Consider the following 21,201-nt stretch of genomic DNA (forward strand, 5'->3'; position numbering starts at 1 on the left):
ATAGACTCGAAATGCTGGACATTCTGTTAAGAAACTTCTACTTCATGGCTATAAATATGGTTGGTTACCTTGATTTTATTGCACTGATTAATTAATCTGAAGGGCCTATATACACATGTTGTGCGTAATACATATTATACCCTAATCCAACAAGAAGTGTGTTTCACATAAGTGAAAAACATATCTAAAAGTTGATTTGGTTGGCAGTGGGGTGGTTGTCCAGTATGCATTATCATTCACTTAAACTATTACGGTCATACTTACCCCAGTCTTATGTACTACATTTTTGTAAATGCCAACTAATCGATCAATTGCTCCTTCCCTAGTAGAGGAAAAAAAGATTATACATAATATTAAATTTTGTTTTTCCATTACAGTATTTTTCGTACCATAAGGCGCACTTAAAATCCTTTAATTTTATCAAAAATCAACAGTTCACCTTATAATCCAGTGCACCTTATGTATTAATTCTGGTTGTGCTTACTGACCTCGAACAGATTTCATGTGGTACACGGTGCTCAAAAATCTGTCAAAATGTTTTAGAATGACTTTGGTAAGCTACGAAGCCACACCGCTTGATGGATTGTTAGAGCATTACGGCTACCGTAGTCAGGAAGTTTATGTCAGGAGACTGGATGGCTTTTTCCACAAATCTCCATCTCTATTGATCTGCGACTCCATGCATGCCCATCTCACCAATACTGTCAAAATCCAAGTGAAGTAAACTCATTCGGAGATTGCCATCATTCCGGGTGGATTAACCAAAGAACTCAAACGGTTAGATATCGGTGTCAACAAGTTAAATTGCGAGCTGCGTGGGAGCATTGGATGAAGGAAGGCGAACAGTCACCAAGACAGGAAGGCAATGCCAGGCGAGTTACACCACTATCTGCCAATGGATCGTGGATGCCTGGGCTAAGGTATCAGTCTCAAGTATCGTCCGAGCTTTCACGAAGGGCGGATCATCACTAAACAGCTAAGTAACAGCAATGAGAGTGACACGGATAATGACGATAGAGATCCGGGCATGCCTGATGCTGAAATCACCCAACTGTTTACCTCACACACTGAGGATGAAGAATTTGATGGATTTGTGGAAGAGGGATGAACTGAAAATGTGAGTGTATTGTTTTGTATTTTATGTTACAACTGAACAATGTTGAGAGTTATTGTGAATGAGTTGAATAAAGTTTGACTTATCTGTTTTGTTTCGCTGAATGCGCTTTATAATCCAATGCGCCTTATGTATTGATATTGCTCTTTAAAATCCGGTGCACCTTATGGTCCGAAAAACACTGTATATGATTTTTTTAGTTTTACAATAATTTGGTTGTAATGTTTTTACACAAACAGATTAGGGCAGCAGAGGAAATGTGCATGGTGTTTTTCTGACAGAGCAGCCTATAAAATGAGAACAGCCAGGCAGACATTAGCAGAGATAGACCAGACTATTGGCTTTTACATTAAACTGGAATAGTAAACAGAAAAATTAACCTAGCCGCTGCTGTGTGCATGGAAGAAAGGTAAATGTATATACTGTATTTGGTCTAGCTGAACTGCAATTCAAAGAAAAAAGACAGGCATGTCTTTGGCAGAAATTAAAATGGAAAGAGTTCAGAGTTTTTAATTTTGTCCTTTACAATGGACAGCCTGTCTGAATGGAGATGTTAAGGGAGAATACATTTAGTACAGTAGCTCAAATTTTTAATTAGAAAAAAAGAAAAATATTTCCTGGTTGCTTCGTAAAGAATAGGCCTATTAGCTTAAGCGCCAAATACTGTATACCTACTTTAAGTGTATGGTATGCACTGTGTGTAATTATTTTGTGCATGTTTTATTAGTTTAAAAAAAGTGTTTAAGAGGATTTACTTTATGAACAATATTACTACAGAATTTTTCTTCTTTAATAAAAACTTAACAAGTAAAACCTATGGTATGTAGTTCAATGGTAACACCACCAAAGTTCTCATTTTAACACAGAACATAAGGCTTACACATACACATGTGGACAAAATTGTTGGTACCCTTCAGTCAATGAAAGAAAAACTCAAAATGGTCACAGAAATAACTTTAATCTGACAAAAGTAATAATAAATACAAATTCTAAGAAATTTAACCAATGAAAGTCAGACATTGATTTTCAACCATGCTTCAACAGAATTATTTAAAAAAATAAACTCATGAAACAGGCCTGGACAAAAATGATGGTACCCCTAACTTAATATTTTGTTGCACAACCTTTTGAGGCAATCACTGCAATCAAACGATTCCTGTAACTGTCAATGAGACTTCTGCACTTCTCAGCAGGTATTTTGGCCCACTCCTTATGAGCAAACTGCTCCAGTTGTCTCAGGTTTGAAGGGTGCCTTTTCCAGACGGCATGTTTCAGCTCTTTCCAAAGATGCTCAATAGGATTGAGGTCAGGGCTCATAGAAGGCCACTTTTAAATAGTCCAATGTTTTCCTCTTAGCCATTCTTGGGTGTTTTTAGCTGTGTGTTTTGGGTCATTGTCCTGTTGCAAGACCCATGACCTGCGACTGAGACCAAGCTTTCTGACACTGGCCAGCACATTTCTCTCTAGAATCCCTTGATAGTCTTGAGATTTCATTGTACCCTGCACAGATTCAAGACACCCTGTGCCAGATGCAGCAAAGCAGCCCCAGAACATAACAGAGCCTCCTCCATGTTTCACAGAAGGGACAGTGTTCTTTTCTTGATATGCTTCATTTTTCCGTCTGTGAACATAGAGCTGATGTGCCTTGGCAAAAAGTTCAATTTTTGTCTCATCTGTCCATAGGACATTCTCCCAGAATCTTTGTGGCTTGTCCACATGTAGTTTGGCAAATTCCAGTCTGGCTTTTTTATGATTCGTTTTCAACAATGGTGTCCTCCTTGGTCGTCTCCCATGAAGTCCACTTTGGCTTAAACAACGACGGATGGTGCGATCTGACACCGATGTTCCTTGAGCTTGAAGTTCACCTTGGATCTCTTTAGAAGTTTTTCTGGGCTCTTTTGTTACCATTCGTATTATCCGTCTCTTTGATTTGTCATTAATTTTCCTCCTGCGGCCACGTCCAGGGAGGTTGGCTACAGTCCCATGGATCTTAAATTTCTGAATAATATGTGCAACTGTAGTCACAGGAACATCAAGCTGCTTTGAGATGGTCTTATAGCCTTTACCTTTGACATGCTTGTCTATAATTTTCTTTCTAATCTCCTGAGACAACTCTTTCCTTCGCTTCCTCTGGTCCATGTTGAGTGTGGTACACACCATGTCACCAAACAACACAGTGACAACCTGGAGCCCTATATATAGGTCCACGGACTGATTACAAGATTGTAGACACCTGTGATGCTAATTAGTGGACACACCTTGGATTAACATGTCCCTTTGGTCACATTTTTCAGTCTTTTCTAGGGGTACCATCATTTTTGTCCAAGCCTGTTTCATGAGTTTTTTTTGTTTTTTTTTTAATTCTGTTGAAGCATGGTTGAAAAGCAATGTCTGACTTTTATTAGTTAAATTTCATCGAATTTTTATTTATTATTACTTTTGTCAGATTAAAGTTATTTCTGTGACCATTTTGAGTTTTTCTTTCATTGACTGAAGGGTACCAACAATTTTGTCCACGTGTGTATCTGGCTATATAGAAAGTAAACATAATATACAAACTCCAACTCTGCCAGACCAGCATACAAAACATTTGGTAAAAAGTAAAACCAAAACTTACCTAATTTCTAAAGAAGGTAAATGGGGTAAAAAGTCATTCCCAACAAAGAAACACATGAATACCCAGTCATCAATGCTTCTTTCAATATCAAATGGGAAAGGCAAACTAGCCATTGTTAGTTCTCTCTCCAAATACTGCAGTAGAAGGGGAAAAAAAATAAAAAGAAATAAATTGATCCCTCAAGTCAATGAACTTCTGGACTTGACACACTGCAATGTGCAGTTTGGCAAGAGAATAAAAAACATTACTTAGTTTAAATGTTGTAACACAATCATACAATGGAATAATGCAATTGGCTAGTAAAACTTTGTTTTTTTTGTTTTTTTTTTTAAGAAAATGTTGATGCTACAGTGGATATTATTCAAGAACAAGTATGCTTTGCTTATATTCAACAAAGATGCAGTTGTTAAAGCAATTTACCACAAAAACTGCCAAATTACTTCTCAAAATAACCACACAAATGTCTATATACCTTGAGATGTAGCAGAACCACCAAGATAAATAAAACTATTGTAGGAGGCAGAACCTTCAACTACAGACTCTCCCAAGTGAGGAATGAAATACAGACTAACATTAGCCAAGCTCCACTGGTTTCAAATAGGCGTGCCTGATATTTCGATATTTGTCTACAATAACATCTTAATTGTTGTTTTGACGATGTGCAAGCTAAAAAGTATCGAATGTGTCATTCACGTTGCAAAAAACAATCAAAAACACGCCTTGAGTGTCCATGTATTAACTGTCTTGTATAACCTAACAGGATAGGCTACAACGTGTGTGCAAAGCAACCACAGACGTGTACGCTCAGCACATAGCTGCCTAAAAATGAGTGAACAAACAAGCAGCAGGGGATAAAACAGCTGCAATACACACTATTAGATTTAATTACAAGACGTTGATCATCACTTGCGTAGAGTTGGTTTGACTTTGAAAAAGCTGATGTTGCTCAAAATACAGGAATCTCCAAGCTATATCCGAAATCTGGGGATATTAAAGACATCAACAACTAGCTTGTTTCACCATCTGCAACGTAACCATCGCACAAAATTTGAAGAAAACGAAAAGCTTCAGAAGATCACTGTCTGATAGGTTTAAATCACCCAAGGTATAAGCACACTCAGCAAACTTTAGCAGAATCATTCACAAAAAAGTGCCAAACGACAAAAAAAGCAACAGCTGGCATGACAAGACGGCGATAAGACAGCATGGTCTGTATGAAAAGACAGCGTGGCTAATATCAGTGCAATACATTTTGGACATAGGCTTCATACTGCCACTGATGAATCATTTGGGTTTCCTCTATAAAATGCAATTGAAGTGAAACTGGTCTAGTATGGAGACCCATAAATGCCAGGCAAAAAAAAGTTAGAACGAAATACGTAATATGTTCAAACAAATCATTTCTGTAAGAAGCATATGCTATGTCTTGGTTGGGGATTCTCAATTTAAAAGCATTTTTTTCCCACATTACAGTAATCCCTTGCTATATCGCGCTTCGACTTTCGCGGCTTCACTCTATCGCGGATTTTAAATGTAAGCACATCTAAATATATATCACGGATTTTTTGTTGGTTCGCGGATTTCTGCGGACAATGGGTCTTTTAATTTATGGTACATGCTTCCTTAGTTTGTTTGCCCAGTTGATTTCATACAAGGGACGCTATTGGCGGATGGCTTAGAAGCTACCCAATCAGAGCATGTATTACATATTAACTAAAACTCCTCAATGATATGCTTCCCGTGCGGTGCTTGATAGTTTTCTTTTCTTTTTCTCTCACCCTCTCTGACATTCTCTGCACCTGACGGAGGGGCTGTTTGCACAGAGGATACGGACGTTCCTCTACAAAATGCCGCTTTAGCGGTGCTTCGGCACAGGCTACTTAAAAGCACGTATTGATTTTTTTATTGTTTGCTTTTATCTCGCTCTCTCTCTCTGACGGCGCTCCTTTGAAAAGAAGATATGTTTGCATTCTTTTAGTTGTGAGAAAGAACTGCCATCTCTGTCTTGTCATGGAGCACAGTTTAAACTTTTGACTAAAGGGTGTTATTTCATGTCTAGAGGGCTCTAATAATGTGAACAGTGTGGGAGAGTTTATAAGGGCTTAAAATATATAAAAATAACCATACAAACATATGGTTTCTACTTCGCGCATTTTCACCTATCGCGGGTGGTTCTGGAACGCAACCCCCGTGATCGAGGAGGGATTACTGTATTAAAAACATTCACAGTCTCCTTGACCCACTGTATCCCATGCCTATGGCTACAGAAGTTGGAGAAGGTGATGAGCAACCAAAAAAAAAACCAAACAAAAAACACCACCACACATGAATTCAGTGAGGTCTATGCAAAAGAGGTTGCTTGATGATATTGGAGGTGCACAGTGATGTAAATCAACTTGAGTGGTGGAAGACACGAAAAAAGTACCTGTGCATCCCTGCCTCAAGCAGCTGTTCTGAGCGGACTTTCAGTACCAGAAGAAATGATGTAACATGTAGCTATGTGCTGCTCTGAAGCCAGATGCTGTGGAGAGATTTCTCTCAGGAGAATTTTATAATTTTTATTTTTTCTGATATCATTGTGCAATATTTTACAGAACCTGAAGTTAGTAATTTGATTAAAAAGGTTACTGGTTGTTTCAGCATTGTGCAATTTACGACGGAACTTTTTTTTACAAATGCTATAGTTTTTTTCCTGTGCAGTACTTGGCAGAACTTTGGATTTTTACACTACAGTATGTTTGATATTTTGTTCTTATTTTTGTTGCTGCACAATTTCTTACAGCAGAGCAGTTTATATATGTTTTCCAGATTCTAATGTTCAGGCCCTGATTAGTATCTTATTCCCTTTGGATTTATATCTTGTTTATATTAAGGGTAAGTGTTTAACATTAGAATCCCTGAAGCTTACACTTTTATTCTTTGTCTCTGACCTCGTTAAAATGTAAAAAAAAAAAAAAAAAACGCTCAAATTGAGTTTTATTCAAGAATCCAAGAACAAAACTGAGTTAAAAAAAATGTTCAAATGACATGTTGATTTCAATGTCCATGTGCGAGGAAAAGTAATACTCACCATAGACATTTTGGTGTGTGTTTGCTCAACAAGACACCAAGGAGAAAACATTAAGCTGCATCTATAGGTCTGATTTTATCCCTTCATCTCTAACTTTTACATGTACCATAAATTTACATTGGATGTTACAGACTCGTATCAAATAAATGTTATTATATAAAAATAATAATAGCAGTTCACTAATCAAAGCAATAAATCCAGGTATGACGCAAGATTCGAACCTATTACTGTACCTGGCAGTTGCTAAGCTGTAGCTTTTTCACCGTGCCATCGGAATAGATCTGAGATGGAACAGCGTTATCACTGTGACAACTGGTTGAAAATGAAATGATACCAGGTTGCTGTGGCTTCATAGATTCCTGCAGGAATCCATGGGAGTAGGAGTTCGGGACAGCCCTGTTGGGTTCCGTGGGGATGACCAGGGGGAGCTGAAGAGCCCTACGTTGGGCTTCCTCCACACCTGGGAGTGATTCAAGAACTGGCTAACGAGCCACCTGGAGCAATCCCAGGAGCAGCCTTACTTCACTCAGGGAGTCAGATGGATGAAGCAGAAGGAGAAAAAGAGAGAAAAGAACTGTGTGTAATTGTGTTTGTTGCTTAAACTGTGCTATTGTGGGCTGCGAGGGAAAAGCACTTCCCCAATAAAATAGACATGATCTGTGCAACACTTGTGCCTGTGTCTGGTGTGTTCATGTGTTTGGGAAAGCTGAAGCAACCTGGTAGTCACAACTTAATTGTATCTGCAACTTTCATCAAATGAACATCAAGCAGCTTGAAGATGGCTGCTTATAGCCTATGACTGATTGCATGAATACTTGTGTGATACTAATTAAAGAAAACAGCTAATTTGGAAAAAAAAAACACTCAAATTATGATCTTTTCTAGGGGTAGCAACAAATGCATCCAGGTCATTTAAGAATATCTGCAGAATAAGCAATACTTAATTGTTTTCTTCATTCAATGTCATATCAAAGGAATGCAGGTTTACATGGGATAATTGCTTTTTACTTAATCATTTTTCAGGAGGCATGCAGAACCTTTTCAATGAGCTTTAAGGGTAACAACAAAATCATTCACATCTGCTTCAAACACACTCATTACTTTAGTATTCTGCACCTTCAAGCTCTCTGCTCCACTAAGTACCTTTCTAGTAATTGGATGGAAAAAAAAAAATGCAAAGTCAGTGCCCATCTATATTTTACATAAGTTGAGACATGGCAAGTCTACTCATGTTTCACAACAGAAATTAACTGACTGTACTAAATTTTTCATTGTAATGATTCTCATATTTTCATTTTTATTTGGCAAACACTTTTAAAACACACATTTTTACTACTAAATAAATATACAGTAAAATTAAGACAAATGACAAGAAGCACTTTTATTTAAAAACTTACTTTCTTTAAAAATCTGGAGCATTATGCTCACTACTCTTCAGCCATCTATCGGCAACTCATTTTTCGCATAAGCAAAATAGTAGCTGGTTATTTTTGGGTATGCATTATACCCGAAACACTGGGCATAAGGCACATGTACCTGCAATGGTGTTGGTCGGCCTCACACTACCAGGTGCCACCAAAGAACGTTTTCGAGGGATAAGCTCAGCAAAAGAGGACACCACACGAAGCAAGGGGAAGGTGTAATGTGCTTAGTGCTTTTATTTAAAAAAAAAAAAAAAACCCTATATAAAACAAGTGTCCAAAAAGTGCAGTGCTTCAAGAAAGTTCAGTAAATAAAAATCCAATTAAAAACAAAGGTGAGGTGGAGGTTAAAATCAGAAATCAATTAAAACAAGGTTAAAACCAATAGGCAGAAAATTTTAATTTCTTAAAGTTTGATGCATTATTCTTTTAATTGGTGGCTCCTCTGCTAATCCCAAATGGGCCTTGAAACAGAGTCGTCGTCCTAACAAGTGCAGTTGACCCTCCCTGGGTCCGGGTCCCCAACATCCCATGGCTATGGAAAAGCTCCCTCTCTGCACCTAGGCTTGTGTCCCCAACGGCCATGGCGATCACACTGGGGCTCTTTTCCCAAGCCCCCTTCACCGCCATTGCCTTTCTGGTCTTCTGCAGCGAGATGTTCACGCTCTTGGTCACTCCCGCTCCTCAGACTTGTTCAGCTGGAGTGACCCAATTCAAACCCCGTGAGAGTTGGCCACATACTCCCCCCTCTCCAGGGGCTCTCTTCCCAGCAGCCTGCCTTCTCTCACCAGAGCCCACTATCTTCAGCTCACTTACACTGGCGCCTTCCACATTCTGCTCTCTTTAACCTCCATTCTTTTATTAATTTTCCTTTTTCCTCTCTTGTACTCGCACTTCCCTATTTATTAAAGCTTGGCACAGCTGCGGCAATCAGCAGCTCCCGGAGTCAATTAGGATTGTGGCCGAGCCTATACCTGTGCACTAAGTGCAGGGCTGTCCACTACTACACTACATGAGAACCATTCTCACCCAGTTACCATATCCCCACCTGAAGACACAAGTCTGGCGATTATTTAAAAGCCACCAATCAGTCACAGACCTTACTTTACTACAGTACCATGCCCTTTGTGGGGCTCAATCACACATTCGAGGGAAAAAAAAAAAAAAAAAAGGTGTTCTGTGCAATCTGGTTCGAAAGCTTATAAATGAAGCATAAATTTGAATAAAAATTGTTTAAAAACAAAAGAAATTTATCATGGACTTCATGCTCATTTTCGGATCCAAGGTGGCAGATGACGATGTCTACCTTTTTTTCCTCAATTTATAGACTATGGAGTATTTTGATGCAGGAAAACTCCAGAAGATTTGCCAATGTAAATGAAGATTTTTGCCTTAACCTGGTTATGTGTGTACTAGAGCTGTGCCAATGGTCAATGATATTGCCCTTTGTTGCCCAGATGCATCGTCACTATAAAAGAACATTGTTAAAGGACCCAAACATTTGCAGGAATTTCCACAATGTGCAAAACTGTAGCCATCACTTTTTTTTTGTTTTTTAATCTCGCACCCCTCACAAGACAGCAGTTTGGCACTCATATTTGCAGCAGGACGACACTCACTTGCTTAGCTAGTTTAGAAATCGTGCGCTGCAGCCGAGCAAAGGCAGCCTGATTAGGGCATCTCACACACAGAATTTGAATGTGGAGAGTGCATGTCTATTTGTGGTGCTCGCAGACTTGGAGTGCTTAAAGTGAGACGATACCAGTGGATCTTGAAGCTTCAAATAGACCCCAATCCTTTCAATATCTTATACTAATATACACATGCTCCGACTTCTAAGGGGTGCCTCCAGTCCCATCGTGTTGAAAGTAATAACGAACTGCGAGGAGGAACAAGCAGCTAACTAGACAGAGTACTGCCAGTAATTTAGTTCCACTTCAAGCACTGCTCGTGGGCAGATACTGTAGTGTCCCAGCTGTGAAGTGGCACATCTATAAACTTAAGGGGCTGAACCAGTATTTGTTTTTGGTATCAGCCAGTATGAAGATCAGCTGCCAGCAAATTTCAGCCTATGTAAATTATAACCACTGAAAGCAACCGAGAGCTAAGGTCACAAGGCACTCGGCAATCCATTTAAATTCATAGGAGAGGGCCATGTGGCTCTCTACTCAAAGAGATAAAAGGGTTAAAAACGGAAACATGAGCGCTTTGAAAAAGGTCAACAAGATAAGGGACTGAAATCTTTATACTTTATTTCTTAAAGAAAAAAACTTGTTTTTTATTTCCCCAATCCACATCGTTATCATTTCTCCTCTGTAAACGGATGGTGTATACAAGATAGAACTGAAATAAACTGATTATATATCATAGTGCCTTACATTTTTTAACGAACCCAGTGCTATCGTCTTCATACAAGCACATCATACACTGCAAGCATGTAATACTAATCAACTCTCAGCTTTATACATTTTTTGCAATAGGTTGTTTGCATGCATGTGGCAAAAAGGCAAAATGTGCTATAGCAAAACAAGATTTTTTTTCTAGAACACATGCTGAGTCACCTTTTTTGCTCAAAAGAATGTAGAAAAAGAACGGAGGATGTCGTGTTTGAATATATAAAAGTAATTAGTAACTTCGTTTCCTAAAAACATCCTGTTGATAGACAATTATTCAAATCCATTTTATTATGACACAGATGTTATTTTAGAGTTCACAGTGCCAATACGACATTGTGAGTTGTATCAATTTTAAATGAACTTTGAATAAATCATCTTCAATAATCATACTAACACTGAATGCTGCTACATTTGCTGAACTGCAGACAACCACTGCATCCTGAATTTAAAATGCCCGCATATCATGACCCCACCACCCCCACAATGCCCAGTGTAAACGCTTCCTGTGGCAGGTAAGTAAAGCATGACTGTCTCCCCAGCAATATTCAAACCCAAATGAAGTGACAGTACTGTAGATCAATGTTCTCAACTGACGATATGAAGACATCGCACAGCCCTGGTGTGTGCACATAAACACACTCAATGTGGGACACCAGTCTTTCCCCTCTGCTCCATCGTACCCTCACCACACCTGTTACAGCTGCAACCAAAATGTAATACTGGTGACCTAAATTTTCCTTTTTTTTTTTTTAAAAAAAATTATGCCTCATTTTAGACGTCTACTAAGTCAGCAGCCAACCACATACATAAACCAAAGAAAATATGCAATGGATGAGCACAAACTGCTGATATTGAAAACGGTTATTTTAAAGCTGCTTTAATAATGCAGGGAAAATCAGAAATATGGTAGTTTTGTGCCCAATACTCCCCCCACACCCATTAAGAAGAAAGAGAGACAGCTTTAACTTGCTGCAATAGATGTTTAACAGTTATAGTACAAATTAACAGACAGTCAGGGATCTCTGTTTCAACAGGGTCTGGAAGAAAAATAATACTTCAAAGTTCAATATGGCGGCCGACTGTGACGTCATACCACCGAAATAAGTACGTACATCGGTTTCGGTTAGCGCATTGAAGCTGCCTACCAAATTTCGTGAAGATGGGGCCATAAATAAAGTTCAACATGGCGGATGTTGTCAACCGTTATGTGTAGAATTTCGAAATGAAACCTGCTTAACTTTTGTAAGTAAGCTTTAAGAAATAAGCCTGCCAAATGTCGGCCTTCTACCTACACGGGAAGTTGAAGAATTAGTGATGAGCGAGTCAGTGAGTGAGTGAGTGCTTAGCCTTTTATTAGTGTATATATATATAAAACATATATATATATATATATATATATATATATATATATATATATATATATATATATATATATATATATATATATAAAATATATATATATATATATATATATATATATAATATATATATAACATATATAACTATCTATCTATCTCTATATCTATATCTATATCTATCTCTATATCTATATCTACACTAGCAAAATACCCGCGCTTGCAGCGGAGAAGTAGTGTGTTAAAGAAGCAATGAAAAGAAAAGGAAACATTTTGAAAATAACGTAACATGATTGTCAATGTAATTGTTTTGTCACTGTTGTGAGTGATGAGTGTTGTTTTCATATATATATTTACACACACATACATAAACATATATATATACATATCTATACATATACACATATATATATACATATATATATCTACATATATACACATACATATACACACACACATACATACACACAAATACATATATATATATATACACACACACATACATATATAAACATATATATACATATACATACATATCTACATATATACACACACAGCTATTTCGTATCAGTGCAATACGCTGCTTGTTAAAACGGATAACTCCCGCTCTTACGTGCAAGTCTGCGTGGATATTATGAACATAATGCATGCATAAAGTTCGAGCCGCATGTAGACGGACTTTTTTTGTTCTTCGAAGTCACCAAAGCGCCGTGCAAACTCAGTGCGCTCAGTTTATCAGCAAAGTGCGTATTTGGGAACACCGTAGTGACGACTTGGTTCAACATTACTTGGCAACAGGGAAAGTGAGGCAAGGTGCACTGGTGCATTTGTGTCTCCCATAAAAGCAGCTTCACTTGAAATCACTTTGTGATTGTGCACGGGTTAAAACGTCCGCTGAAGTGTCAGATTCTTATTTAATTATGCTGCTTTCTGTATCTTCTGCATTGCATTCAGGTTAACCTGATGTTTTGTCTCATAGTGCCGTCTTAGATTAAATTCTGTAATTACAGCCACATTAGCTCCACAAATGAGAAACACGGGTTTAGTAAACATATACTCAGCCTCCCATCGGTTTTTAAAGGCTCTATTTTCAGAATCAACTTTTCTCTTCAGCATCGTGTGAGCTAGCTTCGCAATAATTTGATTAACTCGGTAAGTGTTCGGCAAGGCAGCTGAAGCGCTGCATTATGGGATCTGTAGTTTATTGTGTTACCAGCGCTTCATCTACCCGGGCTTTAATAACAATAATACAGTATATAAAATGATCTCGCGGGCGGATATAATTACACCGGGCGGATGTGGCCCGCGCCCTTGAGTTTGACACATATGGACTAAATAGAACTTGAAAAGATATATTTTTTCAAATGTGATCGCGCAATTCAGATAGAGTTGGCGCACTACAGCCTGCATGCCTCAATAAGTCATCCTTCCTCGCTCTTACTTTTTACCGTTCATCTAATGAATACACTGAGTATGGCTTTACCAAAACAATCATTGATGGCGAATAAAGTATCCATTATTCGAGTATGTAGATCGATATATATATATATATATATATATATATATATATATATATATATATATATATATATATATATATATATACACCCGCGTATCGCAGCGAGAAGTAGTGTGTTAAAAAAGCTATGAAAAAGAAAAGGGAACATTTTAAAAATAGCGTAACATGACTGTCAATATACAGTATTTGTTTTGTGTTACTGAGTGTTGCTGTCATCAAGGATTTGATTATCATTATTTCTTTCAATCAGGTTCGTATTTGTAGGATGTGTTGTGTTCAAGTTACATTCCGTGTTTGTCAATCGTTGTAAAGATGACAGGTTTCATTCATCGATTCGTTTCTTACTGCATCAATAAACAGCTCGTCTTCTTCTTTATCTGAGACCTGACACACTGCATGCACGTTTTTTTTTACACTGTCTTCCTTTAGCGGGACATTGACTTTTTCCAACGTGTGCTTTGTTTTGGATTTATGAATATGCTTGTATGTATGAGACACTTCATATTTTTGCTGCCTTTTCAATTGTGTAATTCGGTTTTTGTTCAGCTCTTTGGAACTGTTGCTTTTATCTGTGCACTGCGTCAGTTCCGTGAGCGCTCGGTGTACATGCATCGAAGTTTCCCAGCTGTGCTGGTGCCATCTCGTGCTATGTCCATGGCTGTATTTAATGTTACCTTAGTCCTGGCACTTAAAACTTTCTCTCGCAGTTTAGCTGAGTTTGTACCAAACGCCACCCTGACCATCTCATCTTCCTCTGCATAAGCACAGTCCTTAACCCGTGAATATTTAGTGGGAGTTTGCTATTGGATTGCGCTGACGGACGGCCTTATATGGGCAGGCACTAAATTACAAACGCCAGCAGCAGCCTGTCTATGAACTTAATTTAAAGTGTAGGTTTACATCGTGCTTTGTTTCCGAAGTAGCAGAAGTCATGAATATGGTTGTATATGTCACTCGCTCGCTTCTTATTGTTTAGCTGCCTTCTCAATTATATAATGCATGTTTTCTTCAGCGCTTTTTTTAGGTCTTCCTGGTTTTCTATGTACTGCGTGATTACGTGGAGGCGTGATGATGTCACACGCCGCCCCACGGCGTTGAAGCTCATCTCCATTACAGTAAATGGAGAAAAACTGCTTCCAGTTATGACCATTCGCGTAGAATTTCGATATAAAACCTGCCCAACTTTTGTAAGGAAGCTGTAAGGAATGAACCTGCCAAATTGCAGCCTTCCACCCACACGGGAAGTTGGAGAATTAGTGATGAGTCAGTGAGTGAGTGCTTTGCCTTTTATTAGTACACATATATATATACATATATATACATATAACATATCTATACTAATAAAAGGCAAAGCCCTCACTCACTCACTCATCACTAATTCTCCAACTTCCCGTGTAGGTAGAAGGCTGAAATTTGGCAGGCTCATTCCTTACAGCTTACTTACAAAAGTTGGGCAGGTTTCATTTCGAAATTCTATGCCTAATGGTCATAACTGGAAGGTATTTTCTCCATTAACTGTAATGGAGTTGAGCTGCAATGACGGGGGGAGTTTCGTGTGACATCATCACGTTAACTGACTGTCAACGCAGTACGTAGAAAACCAGGAAGACCTCCAAAAAGCGCTTAAGAAAACATGCATTATATAATTGAGAAGGCAGCGAAACAATAAGAAGCGGCAGTGACATATACTACCATATTCATGAGTGCTGCTACCTCCGAAAGAAAGCAAGGTGTAAACCTAAACTTTAAATTAAGTTCATAGACAGGCTACCGCTGGCGTTTCACATGCCCACAGGTAATGCGGGATACAAGTTTAATGAGAGGGCGAGGAAACAAACGAGTTAATGAGATCACTTTGTAACTAAGTTAAAATTGTAGGTGAAGGGGTGTGCTTATGCAAATTCCGAGACTGTGTTTGTGGGGATTGACAGTTAAAGGCGGGTGGGGAAGTCACGTCATCATCTCCCCGCCCATTCATCCCATTTCACTCTGAGCTGAGCTCTGCAGCTAATGCCGTCTTCCCAAGCAACTTCGTCAGACTGCCACCAAATACTCACAGAAAAATCCACAAGTTAATACACGCTCTCTCTAGAGTTTCTCCACACTGAATCCTCCAGGCACTACTTACAAAAGGTTACATTGACAATCGTGTTACGTTATTTTTAAAATCTTTCCTTTTCTTAGCACAAGCACAGCTGAGAAGCTTGATGCATGTGCTCCATAAGCGTTAAAAATAATGCATTTAATCACACTTTGCATTACAAGCAAAGGGAGCTTTTGTCAATGCATGATTTCCTGGTACACGATTACATTGATCAAGCGCATCCCGATTCATTTTACCCTCGCACCACCTTAGTTTGAGAAGAAGTATGAAAAAATATGAGGTTAACACAGAAAAACAGATCACCAATTCAAGCTTTATGAATAATCGATTCGCCATCAATAATTGTTTTGGTAAAGCCATCCTCCTTCCATTTTATAATTTTTCCGCCATAGCCATGATTAAATGAGCGGTAAATAAAGAGCAAAGCGTGACTTATTTAGGCAGGCATATATATGACAGCAACACTCATGACAATGTCAATCATGTTACGTTATTATTAAAATGTTTCCTTTTCTTTTCATTACTTCTTTAACACACTACTTCTCCGCTCGAGTAGCGGGTATTTTGCTATATATATAATATATGAATGACCTCCAAAAGCGCTGAGACTTTTGATATCATGAGCGTGTCTGCAAAACTGGGGTCTCCTGCCCAGCAAAAGTCGAGCAGCCAGCGCGTGCATAGCTGTGCCGGCCTTTGAGGCGCTGACTGCGCTTCTGCTTTAAGTCAAAGTGAGCACTTTTAATTTTTTTCATCCTCCCCCTGCGCTATAGCCCAGACAAGTGCAAACACAGGACCCCTTTTCTACACCACGGCAAAATAATATTAAGGCGATTCACACTTTCTTTTGCACGTATACGATTATGAGGTCCTAAACTCGGATTATGAATTCACGCACACAAGTGCAGGACTGACAGTGCCATCACAGCCGATTAATGGCGGGACGTCTCACCAGTCTACACAAGACCCACGCGACTGTCCCCAAAAGGCGATCATAACGTCAGCGAACACATCTCTCTATACTATATAAAAGAAAAAGGCAACTTTCCTTTCTTTACACCTTTTTTCCTTTTATGCCAAACCAAAGCCTCTCTCTCTTAACACTGCAGAGGACACAAAACTAATTTTCTTTAAATGCCGGTAAGGCACATTACCAGAGGCACAAATTTGAACGTTCACATAGAAAATGTAATTTCTATACCACAGCCGTCGTGTAGCGCCTTTCAAAAGGGATCTACTACCGAGAGATGATCCATATACATTTTAGCTGCTGTTAGTTACTTACCTGTTGTGTTACACAGTCTTTAAAATGTAGTTTACCCACAACCACTCCAGTAGTGCTCAATGTACCTGTACTTCTTAAAACGTTAATGTTTTACTGTTTAATAACTTAGACTATATTTTATTATTTTTCCCTTGCACTCAGTGACCAAAGCTATACACACACATAGACACATACATACAAACAAATTATATATGTGTGTGTATGTATATATATGTGTGTGTATACATACATATACTTGTTTGTATGTATGTATGTGTGTATATATGACAGCAGCAATCCAAGCTGTGAGAAAACAGTAAAAAGGAGGCATGTCAGACGTCATGGTACATTTTCTGATGCAGCTAGACGAAAATAACTTTGTGACGCTGCCACCAAATACACAAAACAATTACTTTGACAATCATGTTACATTATATTTAAAATGTTTCCTTTTTCATAACTTCTTTAACACATGACATCGCTGCGAAGCGCGGGTATTTTGAGAGAGAGAGAGAGAGAGAGAGAGAGAGAGAGAGAGAGAGAGAGAGAGAGAGAGATCACAGCGACACTCATAACAGTGACAAAACAATTACATTAACAATCATGTTACGTTTTTAAAAATTTTTCCTTTTCTTTTTCGTACCTTATTTAACACACTACTTCTCTGCTGCGAAGCACGGGTATTCTGCTAGTATATACATATACACACACATACATATATACATATACACACATATACATATATACATACACACATATACATATAACATATATATTACATATATATACACATATATATACACATATTACATATATATACCACATATATATAAAATATATATATACACATACATATATATACATATACATATACACACATACATACAGTAATCCCTCGCTATATCACGCTTTGACTTTGAGAAACAATATTGTGTAAAAACGTGCTATATACAGTGGTGTGAAAAACTATTTGCCCCCTTCCTGATTTCTTATTCTTTTGCATGTTTGTCACACAAAATGTTTCTGATCAAACACATTTAACCATTAGTCAAATATAAACACAAGTAAACACAAAATGCAGTTTTTAAAATGATGGTTTTTATTATTTACGGAGAAAAAAAAATCCAAACCTACATGGCCCTGTGTGAAAAAGTAATTGCCCCCGAACCTAATAACTGGTTGGGCCACCCTTAGCAGCAATAACTGCAATCAAGCGTTTGCGATAACTTGCAATGAGTCTTTTACAGCGCTCTGGAGGAATTTTGGCCCACTCATCTTTGCAGAATTGTTGTAATTCAGCTTTATTTGAGGGTTTTCTAACATGAAACGCCTTTTTAAGGTCATGCCATAGCATCTCAATTGGATTCAGGTCAGGTCTTTGACTAGGCCACTCCAAAGTCTTCATTTTGTTTTTCTTCAGCCATTCAGAGGTGGATTTGCTGGTGTGTTTTGGGTCATTGTCCTGTTGCAGCACCCAAGATCGCTTCAGCTTGAGTTGACGAACAGATGGCCGGACATTCTCCTTCAGGATTTTTTGGTAGACAGTAGAATTCATGGTTCCATCCATCACAGCAAGCCTTCCAGGTCCTGAAGCAGCAAAACAACTCCAGACCATCACACTACCACCACCATATTTTACTGTTGGTATTATGTTCTTTTTCTGAAATGCTGTGTTCCTTTTACGCCAGATGTAACGGGACATTTGCCTTCCAAAAAGTTCAACTTTTGTCTCATCAGTCCACAAGGTATTTTCCCAAAAGTCTTGGCAATCATGGAGATGTTTCTTAGCAAAATTGAGACGAGCCCTAATGTTCGTTTTGTTTAACAGTGGTTTGCGTCTTGGAAATCTGCCATGCAGGCCGTTTTTGCCCAGTCTCTTCCACACACACACATACACACATACATATACATATACACACACACACACATATATACACACACACACACACATATATATATACTGTATTTATACATATATACATACAGTACATTTACTTGTGCTGCTGCTGTACAGACACATTTTGCTGATGTAACACTGGCCCTGAAAACAGAGTAAAACGAGAACATGACAGATCAAGATTGTCTTCAGATTTATAAGGCATCACTGCAATTTAAATCTAAAGCCTGGAGTCTCTTCGGTTTTTACAAAGTAATTGGAGAACTGGAGAGGACTATAGCCGGTACTTTAGTTTAGAATGCAGGATTCCAAATAATGATTTATACTCTTGAACCAATATAGGTTGTTCCATCACGATGTATTTTCTCAGACACAGCAGTTCTCAAATTATACAAGGTTAAATCACAATTAACAGTTTCTCTCTAAAGTAGGAAGTTGCTCTGACATGATTTTTTTGACTTCAAGAGCCACACAGTGTTCCATAGAAGCACCCAAGACCTTGATAATGATTATGGATGTTCCAACCTGGTGGAACTTTGTACATGATATGGTACTGCCAGTGTGAAATTATTTGCTTCCATACAATGTCATTGTTATAAATGCAAATATATACAATTTTTTTTTTTTTTTTATTATTATTTTTTTTTAATACCACTGCTCAAAATGACTTAAATATTCAAGTTGAGGGAAATTCTCTTTTTAGTAATAAAAAATCAGTATTAGTTTTAAAAATTGAATTGCAATACATAAGTGTAAAACTAAAAACTACACCAGTGCCCTTTTCAAATAAGTAGAATGCAGAGGCTGTGCAACCAATCAAATTATATGTCGACTGACATTACTCTTTAAAAGAAAATTATAGTACAGTGGAACCTTGGGTCACAACCATAATTCGTTCCAAAACTCTGGTCGTAACCTGATTTTGTCTTGACCCAAAGTAATATTCCCCATAGGATTGTATGTAAATACAATTAATCCATTCGAGACCATACAAACTATATGTAAATCTATTTTCTTTAATGATTTTTAAGCACAAAAATAGTTAATTATACCATAGAATGCACAGTGTAATATTAAACTAAATGTTAAAAGATTGAATAACACTGAGACAAACACCCAGGCTCTCAGCTGCAAGTGAGCGATCTCCGTCTCTCTCTCTCTCTCCAGCTTCCTGCGTTCTCCTGCGACTGCCCGTTCTTTCCTGTTTTCTTTTTACCTTTAGCAGACTCGCACTTCTATTTATGAAGAGGCGTGGTAGTCGTGGCAATCAGCAGCTCCTGGGAACATTTACGGATGCGGACCGCTTCTCACATGTGCACTTAGGTGAGAAACACCCACATCATGAACTCCTCAGGAACCGCTTCGGCCACACACCACCACGCCCCCTTGCTAAGCCGCAAGTGCGGCGATTATTTATTAAAACTGGTCTTTTTGACGAAAGCTGTGGACCCGCTATACCACAGGAGTAAGATGGGTTGAGAGAAGGTTACAGTTTTGATGGAGAGTCCCTTAGCATGATGAAGCGAGAACAATGTACAGTACAGGGAGAGACTAAACACGTGCGGAAATCGGCGCGTACGAACCGGAAGGGGAAACTGGCTTGTTCATATCAACCGAGTGTGTGGTCATGAACAGAGGCAAAAGTTTGGCAAACTTTTTGGTAGTAATCCGATTTGTACGTGTTCAGAGACGTTCGTAAACTGAGGTTCCACTGTATTGAACAAGACAAACAGTGCTCATAGGCTCATAGACACTTACTGTCAGAGAAGTACAACTCAGTCACAACTCAGCCAGGAACAATGACAAAATTAAATTGGTAACAAATGCTTCTGTTTTAGATGCAATGTTTTAAAAACTATTATTTAAAAAGATGTAAAATGGAGATCATCATACTGCTCTTCTCACCACACACCTACCTGTACTGCAGATAAAGCAGCACAGCTTAAACCAAGATATCAATGGCTATAATTATAAAAATCAGGAAGGGCTCACTGACCTAGACAATTGCTACATATAAACATTGCATATTGCTTTCACAATTAGAATCCAACTGATAATATCAGACAATAATATACTGGGCTAATATTTGGTCTCCACATACGCATCTGTACTGAATGAACCAGCACTGAAATCATGATGCTAGTTAATATGGACAAAAATCATTTTTTACAATATTTAACCAATATATCAGAACAAGATATTTATCAATATTTTAATATATGCTAACAAAGATATTGTGCCTCCAAAGCACCAGTATTCTGTGAAAAAGGTGTACTGCAAACTATACAGTCTTTTTAAAATTTAACAAGATAAAAAAAACACTATTTCAGAAAGAGAATTTACATTTTTTGACTATTACAAACTATTCTTTTAAAACAATCTTAATATTTGCAGATATTGTAATACAAGCATTCACTAAACAATTATAGTTAACTTTTATTGGA

General features: G+C 38.1%; 1 protein-coding gene across 3 annotated transcripts in view; it reads right to left on the reverse strand.

Annotated features, from left to right (window-relative positions):
- Positions 1–21,201, reverse strand: part of xrn2 (5'-3' exoribonuclease 2) — a 256,764-nt gene that overhangs the window by 208,784 nt on the left and 26,779 nt on the right. For all 3 annotated transcript variants that reach the window (XM_039748021.1, XM_039748020.1, XM_039748022.1), the window contains exons 11-12: positions 3,732–3,865; positions 265–322 (exon numbers count right to left, since the gene is read on the reverse strand). In XM_039748021.1, the coding sequence (XP_039603955.1) occupies positions 265–322; positions 3,732–3,865 (192 nt within the window). The remainder of the gene's footprint in view (positions 1–264; positions 323–3,731; positions 3,866–21,201) is intronic.

Source organism: Polypterus senegalus, chromosome 3 (assembly GCF_016835505.1).
Source record: "Polypterus senegalus isolate Bchr_013 chromosome 3, ASM1683550v1, whole genome shotgun sequence".
In the NCBI taxonomy this organism is placed as follows: domain Eukaryota; kingdom Metazoa; phylum Chordata; class Cladistia; order Polypteriformes; family Polypteridae; genus Polypterus; species Polypterus senegalus.